Raw genomic sequence first — 10,459 nt, forward strand, 5'->3', positions numbered from 1 at the left:
GATGACTGAAATGGCGACAATTTGAGCTATGGCTTCACTGTCAGCAACTCAATGGGTCTGGTCTGACCCTCCTGGCTATGGTGGCGATGCAATGGCTTCAGTGTTGGCTTCAGTGGTGCCAGCGGTGGTGGGTCTGGACCAGAAATCCTTGCTTTGGTGACTTCAGGGACAGCTTCGGTGGCGGCATCCTGTAGCCACTTTAGAAACCCAGGTGTCCTGGAGGAACTTTGTCCTAACTTTGCTTCAATTACTACTCAGTATAATTTCTGTAAATACAATGGTGCCGAATTGTTGCAAGTTACATACATGTGACAGTTAATTGCTATTCTATTCTATTCCAGCATTCCAGAAGCCTTCCTGATTACCTGCTGCCCCTGCAAACTAACTCTCTTCATTTCACGAACAAGTACCCCAAGTTCCTCTGTTGTAACTTTCTGCAGTTTTTCTCCATTTAAATAATATCACTGTTTGTTTTCCTTTCCAAACTGCACAACTTCACGTTTCACACATTATACTTAATTTGCCCATTTACTTAGTATATCAATATCTCTGTATGTATCCCGCTCACAGGCCCATTCAACCTGCTGCCACCAATTGCATCCCCTCCCTCTCAGTGCTGCTCTCACTTGTTTTCTCTCCTATTTGCTGCCCTTCTTGTCCTTTTTCCTCACTTGCTGATTCTCTCACTTACTGCTTCCTTCTCCAACTCTCTCATTCACAGTCCATCACTCACTTTGGCCATCTCACCACTCCTCGCGGGGTCCCAAGGAAGTGGCAAGGCAGAGAAAGTAGCAAAAGAAAGTGACAAGCATGGGAGGCAGCAATGAGCAGGAATAACGTGGATTGGAAAAGGCAGTAAAAGGGAATTTGAGTGAGTGGGCTGGTTGATGACTGAAGGGATTAGACAACAGAAGAGCTGGTGAACAAGACAGTGTGGAAAGAGAGCGCAAGAAAGCAGTAGAGTTGATCAGCAGGACAGCATAAGAGAGCAAGGTTGGCAAGCAATTCTCTACATTAGTATGACCATTAGGAGAAGCACGGCACCTGTCCTGTCCTTGGACTAGGCATATTTGTCCCAGACTTGTAAGTAATTTTGTCAAGTGTATCATAGAATACCTACTGTGTGGAAATGGGCTATTTGGCCCAACAAGTCCATACCAACCCTTGTATCCCACCCAGACCCATCCCCTTATCCTATTACTCCACATTTTCCCAGACTAATGCACCTAGCCTAAACATCCCTGAACACTATGGGCAATGTACCTAACCTGCACATCTTTGGACTGCGGGAGGAAACCGGAGCACCTGGAAGAAACCTATGCAGATACGGGGAGAATGTGCAAACTCCACACAGAGAGTCGCACAAGGCTGGAATCGAACCCAGGTCCCCAGTGCTGTGTATTAGAGTCATACAGTCATTGAGATGTACAGCATGGAAACAGGGTATATGAATAGGAAGAGTTTGGACGGATATGGGCCGGGTGCTGGCAGGTGAGATTAGATTGGGTTGGGATATCTGGTCAGCATGAATGGGTTGGACTGAAGGGTCTGTTTCCACGCTGTACATCTCTATGACTCTAATATACAAACATTAAGGAGATACATATCAAAGTGGAGGACAGATTTCATCATCTGAAACTATTGAACTCAATGCAGAGCCCAGAATACTGGGAAGTGTCTCATTGCACAACTAAAACAGACATAGAACAGAAATGCAATCGTGAGACCAAGAGGAAAGAGAAAAATGGCAAGCAGCTGGAGGGTCAGGTTTATTCTTGTTAACTGCATATGTTCCACAAAGCCATTATTCAATCTACAGTGTAGTCTTCACAGTGTGGAGGAGACCAGGTTGTGAGCAGTAAATTCAATACATTCATTCAAAGAAATAAATCACACTGCTTTTGTTTTATATTCCCAGCAGCCATGTTTTGTTTTTTTCTATTTCCATATTAAAAGTAACTTGCACATACAATTCTGTAACTAATCAACACTCTAAATAAAATCCTATCTCTGCTGATTTTCAAATTATTGGTGGCTGAGGAATGAATTTATAGAGGTTCATAAAATTATGAGGGGCATGGATAGTGTAAATAGACAAAGTATTTTCCCCCGGATGGGGGATTCCAAAACTAGAGAGCATGGAGAGGAAAGATTTAAAAGGGGTCTAAGGGGCAACTTTTTCATGTGGAGGATGATGCCTGTATGGAATGAGGAAGTGGTGGATGCAGGTGCAATTACAACATTTAAAAGGCATCTGGATGAGCATAGGAATCGGAAGGATTTAGAGGGATATGGGCTGGGTGCTGGCAAATGGGACTAGTCTTATTTAGGATATCTGGTTGGCTTGGATAAAGCGCCTGTTTCCGTGCTGTATATCTATATTATTCTATGATTTCACGTTATAACAAAACAAAAAATGATTTCTTTTATGCAGCTTACAATATCAAATATCAAACCAAATTCTGGGCTTTAATTCTTAGCTTATGCAGTTTCATGACGTTTTCACGTATTACTTCCGTTTAAAATGCTGGCTATGTGAGTTATTGTGCAGATACTTAAACTTTTTTTAAAAATCTAACTTTTTGTACCTGCTTTTATTTCTTGCGCGCGATGATACCTGTTTATGATACAATGCTTTGAAACGTCATGTAGCAGGTAAATTCCGACCCGGAAACCACGGTCAAATTGAAATTTTATAACGTGACCTACAGCTCGAGGCAATTCCACGCTTTATAAATAAGACCCACTTACGCGCCTCATGGATGGTTCTCGATTGAGAGTAGCAAGTTACTTTGAAATCACATGAAGGCAGATTTAGGTTTTTTCACTCAGAATTTACTCCCAAAGCCACAATGATTATTACGAATATAGAAGCCCCGCGACCCGAGGAAGTCAAAACATTGACACCATCTACTCGAGCTTTAAAAATACTTGCAGTGATTTCAGTCTTAATCTTCATTATTTTAGTGGCTGTGCTGATTGCCGTTGTACTGAGTGAGTATGTTTTTATTTCTCTGGGTGTGGGCTTATGTTTAATCATGTAATAGATTAACATTTAAAAAGGATTTTTAAGACTTGAGTTTTTATAACCGTACGTTTTACCTAGTCTGGAAAAGTAAATTGCGAATGTTTAAAATTCCCCTTTTAAAATAGCGATATCATTAGGCTCCAGTATTTTTTTTAAAGCCGGTTTATAGCGTAGGAACTACAAAATGTTGGAAAGTGGAGATTTAGCCTACATTGTAAAGTGGGAGAGATCTATTACCCTCCATCAGAATAGTTCTGGGGAAGAATATAAACATGAAACTTGAGTTCACTTGTCCCTCCGAGTCGTCTTGACTTCTGTAATTCTACAATTTACTAAGAAGCACTACTACTGTTTACAAACTGCTTAATTCCAATTTTTAGTTATGCTGGAAGGGAGATTTTTGGATTATATTTGCGATTTCAAATTAATGATTTTCTTTTATGTTTTGATGTTCTCAAACTGGATTCGCGGAAGATTGTTTTTAAATGTTAAGTACAACTGAAGTTGTGCTATGTATTAATTATCTCTTTGTTTGGGATATGTGTAAGATTGCATTTTTGCTTATCTCGAATTGCTGTGAGAAAGTGATCAGCCTTTTTCTTTGAAAGTCTATAACTGTTGGGTTGATAATTCCGGGATACCCTACAGAAATTTCTTTGATGGAGAATCTATTTTGAAAAGCCAGGATGTTGTGACTTTGAACTTGTGTTCAGAGCTATTCTTGTAGCTGAAGTCCGTCATCGCTGGAACTACTCTCATTAGCTTTTGCTGTTCTCTCTAAAGTACATCCTTCCTGAAGTGTGGCCCCCAAAATTGGATGCAACGTTACAGTTAAAGTCAAATCATTATTTTATACAGGTTTATCTAACTTGTTTTGCAATTCCTGCTCTACTTAAGGTTTAGGATCCCATGCTGATCTAAACTTTCTTTGCAGATAGACTCCAATGTCTTTTCTGCTCTTACAATTGTAAAGCAAGTACTTTTTTTTTATATATTGCCTCTTCTCCTTGTATTTGGTCGCATCACCTGCTTCCTGGTATTAAATTGCATTTGCCACTTATCTGCCCACTCCTCCAGCTTGTCTGAATTCTTTAGGTTTATTATGATCCCCTTTCCCTTCTACAGTTCACAATATTGCTAAGTGCTTTTTTTGAAATTATGCCCTGTATACACAAGTCTTGGTCATTAAGATGTAGAAATGTACTGGTCCTAATAGGGACCCCCTGGAAAACCCCCACTTATTTTTGCTTCTCCAGTTCAGAAAAGCATTGATTTCTTGGTGCTCTGCTAATCTTGTACCATGTTGCTATCATCTATTTTATTCTGTGGGCTCTAACTTTGCTGACAAATGTGCTATGTAGAACTTTATCAAACTGCACAACCTCATCCACCCTGTTACCTTGCCAGAAAATACTATTTGCCCTTAATCGATCCATTCTGGCTGTCATTAGTTAACTTATATTAAGTGACAGTTAATGCTAAATTTTTATTCCATTCTTTTTATACTGGAATCAGGACGTTGATGTCTGGTGCACTTCCAGGTTACAACCCTACTTCATGTCAGGGACATCTGACACCATTTTTGACAGGCAGGTCAATTAGTGATTAGTGCACTCCATCTAATCAAAGATGACAGAATCTTTTGAGGAGGGGTGGGGTTGCAGTTAATTAGAGCCTAAGACCTTTTAAAGCCTTAAGATAAGAGGCTGTAGCTGCCACGTTGTCATGACAGACAGCTCTATTACTGTGAATAGGGTAACCAGTGGCTACAGCTGTGGTTTCTCATGGTCACAGGAGGCATGATGATGGGGTTGCTAGATGAGAGACAAAAAAAATTTTTTGAGAATCTTGAGTTTTGTTTCCTCATTACCCATTAGCTAAAGTGACTCCTCACCAGTGACCCTCCTTCAGAGCAGAAGAGGCGGAAGAATGTTCTGGTTGTACTTTCTTTCCAGATTCTGCCAGACCTTTAGTGTTTCTCTAGCAATTTGTTTTTGAATTTTTTTTTGTACACCTGTCAGAGCTCCTGTCAGTCTACCATTTCTCCTCTAGTTTAAAAAGGATTTAAACTTTGTAGCTTTTGCAGAATTTCAGCTGTTCATCTGAATATTCTAACCTGTACCTTGAAAAAATTTTACAAATGAATCAATGTAATATTCTGGCTACAGTAATACTTTACAAAAAGGAAGGAGAAAATAAAACTAGTTTCTCCCATTGGTGGTTGGATTAGATGAATGCAATTGCAAATGTATAATTTGTGTCCTTTGCCCATTGTCCTGAACTCCACCTATAGATTTTATTGAGTTGTTCTCTAAATGGAATCTCTCAGGAATTAATACAACTTGCTAGAGAGCTTGCAAAGAGAATTGTTTAAAACCAATTGTTCAGTTTCTAAAGCTAAATGTCTTATTTTGTTTTGCAGTCCTTTATTTCCAAGTGAGGTGTGTAGATAATGATGCTTGCAAAACATCTGATTATGCAGCCTGTGGTAAGTGGCAACTATATTTCTGCTTTCATATATTGAAAGGAACACTCTCTTGGAATGGTACAATAGAAATTTAACAAACATATAAACTGTGAGATTATAAATCAAAGTAAGGTCCACTTGAGGATTAAATGAAAGTGGTCAAAGGTGAGGAGTGACTTCAGTTAATTGGTAATGAGAACACAAATTCCTTGTTCTCAGAATTTTTTTCAATAGTTTGTATCTTACTGTTGAGTTTGAGTCAGACCTGAAAATCTACAATAAAATTGTTTCAGTTAGAATTTACACAAGTGAGATGGTCTGCCTCCATGCTGTTTTTTCTGGTCTGAATGCCATAATCTAGAATTCTAGCTCTTGCTTTTTGAATAAGTCATGAATAGAACTATATCCACTGTGTAGCATATTCACAGTTGTTGATTTAATAATTCATTCTAGTAATTCTTTTATGGAAGGTTGTGGACGTCAAAAAACAGTAATGGCCAAGATTATAAATGGAAAAGGTACAGTGGATGGCGAGTGGCCTTTTCAAGTAAGTTTGCAGCTGAGTGGAAATCATATTTGTGGTGCAACCCTTGTAGCCTGTCGATGGATTCTGTCTGCTGCACATTGCTTCGAGAACAGGTAAATGATTGATCCACCAACTAAAAGTTCAGGTCTGCTATAGATATAATTTTGAGTTTTCTATTTGTTCCCACATGTGGCTGAAGATCTTATTAAGAATAGTATTATGACCATCAAAGATCTTTGAACAGTTGCTTTTTAATGTTGTCCAGGTAGCTACATTTTTAATAAGTAAGAATACAAGATAAAGCAGACAGAAGTTGTCCTTTTGGCTTACACAAGCAAGATAAACTTTATTGCAAGTTGTTCCTGATTCATGGGATAAAGAAACGTTATTAACAAAAGATTGGATATCAAAATTGAAATAAATACTAATAAAATGAAGAACTTTTTTCTAAGAAAGCCCCAGTGAGTCTCTGTGCTATATAGATATTCTTTTTGTTAAATGAAAGGTTAGCACTTAATCAGATCCAGCAGTTTGGTGGCTTCTGAATTTGCATAATTGATGTTTTCTAAATCTCTCGCCCCCTCTCATTTCATGTCTCAGACGTATCCTTTTTAAGACGTTTGCTTCTGTCTCTTTCATGGATGACGTGTAAAGATTCTCACTGACTTGTTTTGTCCAATCATACTAACGATGATGAAGGCTGATGGTCATTTTTTAATTATCTGGCCAGAAATGTTTTAGACCTCATGCTGTCTGATCCAGTTGCTCCTTAAATGATTCTACTGTTTCCACTTTCCCTAGTACTTTTCTAATGACTACCAAATAATGTCCTTAGATAATTGACCAAAAACATTGGCTTTTAAATTGCATACTAATTTATCAAGATAGAAAATGGAATAAAGTTCTCTGTTTTGATTTGAGTACATGAGAGTTTATGCATTTTGTTTGTATTGGATTAAAAATCTGTGGCTATGTTTACTGCCGCAATAAATGCATAATTAATTCACTTTAAGAGTATATCTTCACTGTTCACTGTGGGAAGAAGAATCTTGTTTCATAAATGGAAAGAAAACTGGCAAACATCAAACGTCATGTGCTCATGCCATTATTTTTAAAGACTTCCAATCATCTAATTGATCAGTCCCAATCTGAGATATTGACAATGTTAAATTTTCTGAGAACATTTGACATTTCTCCTATATTTTTAAATTTATAGGAATGATCCAGAAAAATGGACTGCTGTTTTTGGTCTACGTTTCCTAAATCAGTTAAACAAACGTGAATTTCAGTATCGAGCAATTAAGAAAATAATTATTCATCCTCGGAAAACATCATCTTCCTTTAATTACGATGTGGCTCTGTTGGAGTTGGAACATCCCGTTGAATATACCGATTTTGTTCAACCAGCTTGTCTACCTACAGCCACAACATCATTCACTTCTGGCCAAAGATGTATAATTATTGGATGGGGGACAACAGAGGAAAATGGTATGTATTTAAAACCTTTTAATTAGTTTAGGCATTGACTTCAAGCTTGAATTGCAGCTGCAAATATTTTCATACCTGCTTCTTTTGAAAAGGTCATTAAGACAAAACATATATGTCTGATTTGTGTAGCCCAAGCACTCAGCATTGATAAGTTTAATAAAGTGGAGAGTGAACTAGAAACCTGATTCATAAGGGTTATTTTTAGAATCTAGATAACAATGTTTACACAAAATGGACTTAAATTTGATTTAGTTTTCTTGTGTTCAATAAACATTTAAACATTCCAATGCAGTTCATTCCCCATTTGATTCAAGGTAAGTTAGGGAAGATCAACCAATTCTGGTATTGTTGATGATGCCCACATCTCTCAAAAGAGAACACTTTAAAATGAATCTGTAATATGTATACTCAATAATTAACTGAGTATTGTGATATGAAGATATGGTACTACAATGTAGTCACCAAGAGTGGCAATTAATTAATTGTAAGAAACAACTCTTGTAAGAATGTCACCATCTGTCATGGTGGGACTTAAACTTATGTCACTAGAACATTAACCTGTGCTTCTAGATGACTAACCCAATGACACCACCTCCCTGGTGCTTTAATGCTCTGAAGTTTGAGACTCAGCAGGAAGAAAATAGTATTAATTCTGCTAATTTGTAGTGGGGAAAATCAATGGATTTACTAGTCAAACCTGTTATTCAATTTTAAATAATTACTAACTACTTTGGCTTACAAACTTTTTTTTCCATGCCAGGAATATCAACTAGTAATGAACTTTTGCAGACTGAAGTGATGGTTTTCAACAATAGCCAGTGCCAAAGACTTCTACCACAAATAACTCCACAAATGATTTGTGCAGGGTATTTAGAAGGTGGCAGAGATGCATGCCAGGTACAGAATTGCATTTTCTTCCCTAATTTGTGAATTACACTTACACGTATCACTTTTTGTTGAGCACCCTAAGTGTTAACTGTCACATTACATGTATAACTTTCCCCATAATATAAACTTGAAGGAGCTATATAAATGCACTAAAGGCTGAATCAAAGGGACATTTCATTCCTACTTTCAGAAATGTTGAGGGATGGAATATTTGGGGAATGCTTAAAGTTGAGCCTTCAAGTTACAACCCCAAAAGATCACATCCTCTGAGACTGTCCACTCTTGTATAGGTCTTGGTAAAATTGAGATGTTGGCCAATTATTAGAATGTGGGGCAAGCAGCCACTTTCCTCTAGGATGTATTATGTCTTTGTCCTATCAATCTGCTGAAAAGAGACCTGTTGTTAAATTTTGACATGACAAATGCAAGAATGCTAAATTTCAAACCATCTTAATTTTACCCCCTCAAAAAAAATGTAGTGTTAAGATAATGTTAGAACTAAGTTCCCCAAGAATGCAGCATAATTATTTCTCAAGGATCAATTAATGGGTGTTTCAGGGTGGCATGGGTCAGAAGAAATGGTCAAACCTTAAACTCATTGTGCACAATATTAACACCAAATTATGATTGTCACAGTAATATAAGGAACAAATGCTCCCTTTGTTTCTCATTCGGATGGGTTAGTGCTGATGAAGCAGCATTTGTTGCTTCACCATTAGAGTAGAATCAAAGTGGAGCTAGAGATGTTTGTAGGTGAGATAGGATGGTTCTTTTGTATTATTTCTATATGTTAAAGCTTTTTTTTTGTAACTGCTTTTTGGTGTCTTTTTCTGCTGGCCTAGAAATTACAGGACATGTAATTCTACTTCATAACTTTTGTGTGGCTTTAGTACTGGGCTGGTAAACCATTCAATATCCTAAATATCTCTAACCTTGTTTACCGCCTTGATTTTAGGGAGATTCTGGAGGACCATTGTTGTGTCAAGTTGAAAATTCTCAGGTATGGCTGGTAGCAGGGATTGTTTCCTTTGGAGTAGGTTGCGGAAGACCAAATCAACCTGGGGTCTATGCAAGGACGACAACATTTCAAAAATGGATCAGAGAAATAATAAATGGATAAAGTGATGCTACCAGTTTGAGTTATGGTGGTGATAGAGATTTCATTTGTTACTCCTGTTAATGATATGCACAGGTCTGATAATTGATAATAGCAGTAAGTGGCTTACTGGTGAATTATTTTAATAGTTCCACCCTGATTTATTGAAGTGTGACAAGACATGAAATATTTTGAAACTTTTCTGATACTAGATTACAATTTATTTAAGACAGATCATTTTAAGTTTTTAATTACATTGCAGCATCAGTAACTGTAACACTGCCAGAGATGCACATGGCAGAATAGAATTCAAAGTTGGTGCCTTCTACTTTATTCTTGCATTTGCAATGTATTCTTTAGACAAAATATATACAGTTTATCTGTTAAATGTACTCTTAGGAGTTTTCAGGATTTTGAAAATGGGCAAATTTAATCAATAATTTGCATTAAATGGCTCTGTGGTGCCAAATGAATCGTCCATCGAGAATGGTGGAATTTCGTATATTACTGAATATTTCAGTTCAAAGACAAATTGCATGCTGTAGTTATTGTAATGGAAATGTTATTTTGCAATAAAATGTTTTTAAAATTCCTATTCTGGTTGAGTTTTTCAATGTAAAGCTCTTTCCCAATTAAAAAAGGCACAATGTTTTTACAGAATATGGCTATAAATTACTGATTGTGTACACTAGGTGAGTAAAAACAGAAACCTTTGAGTTTGAATAGGGAAAACTCAACTTCATAAAGCATGAAAGTTTGAAATTAAGTCATCCAAAAATACATGTTGTGAATGATGCTGCACTCCATGTCAGCCTACTATATGTCCAAATTTTGGATTGAATTCTGATCTGTAACTTGCAGATGGACAAGTGCTACCACTGAATGAGACTTCCAAGAAGAGAACAAGCTCAGCATCACCGCAATGCTTCTATGTACTAGAGTATTTGGTCTGTCTCTTTTTTTTTT

General features: G+C 37.2%; 2 protein-coding genes across 2 annotated transcripts in view; one reads left to right on the top strand and one right to left on the bottom strand.

Moving 5' to 3' along the window:
* The window catches only part of zcchc4 (zinc finger, CCHC domain containing 4), a 117,507-nt gene extending 114,832 nt beyond the window's left edge, over positions 1–2,675 (bottom strand). Inside the window, exon 1 of the mRNA XM_043693657.1 lies at positions 2,589–2,675. The gene's annotated coding sequence lies outside the window, so the exon portion shown is untranslated. The remainder of the gene's footprint in view (positions 1–2,588) is intronic.
* A 47-nt stretch (positions 2,676–2,722) lies between these two features.
* Positions 2,723–10,085, top strand: LOC122551581 (transmembrane protease serine 6-like). Its single transcript, XM_043693695.1, has 6 exons — positions 2,723–2,994; positions 5,451–5,516; positions 5,966–6,134; positions 7,238–7,509; positions 8,270–8,406; positions 9,353–10,085. The coding sequence occupies exons 1-6, from the start codon at positions 2,853–2,855 to the stop codon at positions 9,515–9,517; spliced, it is 951 nt and encodes a 316-aa protein (XP_043549630.1). The 5' UTR covers positions 2,723–2,852; the 3' UTR covers positions 9,518–10,085.
* The last annotated feature ends 374 nt before the right edge of the window (positions 10,086–10,459 follow it).

This window comes from Chiloscyllium plagiosum, chromosome 1, assembly GCF_004010195.1.
Source record: "Chiloscyllium plagiosum isolate BGI_BamShark_2017 chromosome 1, ASM401019v2, whole genome shotgun sequence".
Taxonomy (NCBI): domain Eukaryota; kingdom Metazoa; phylum Chordata; class Chondrichthyes; order Orectolobiformes; family Hemiscylliidae; genus Chiloscyllium; species Chiloscyllium plagiosum.

Excerpts from the sequence above, each read along its gene's own strand:
- LOC122551581 (XM_043693695.1), top strand. The coding sequence starts at position 2,853 with ATGATTATTACGAATATAGAAGCCCCGCGACCCGAGGAAGTCAAAACA. Across the intron at positions 2,995-5,450 it reads GCTGATTGCCGTTGTACTGA|TCCTTTATTTCCAAGTGAGG; the intron begins GTGAGTATGTTT and ends TTTGTTTTGCAG. Across the intron at positions 8,407-9,352 it reads GTGGCAGAGATGCATGCCAG|GGAGATTCTGGAGGACCATT; the intron begins GTACAGAATTGC and ends CCTTGATTTTAG.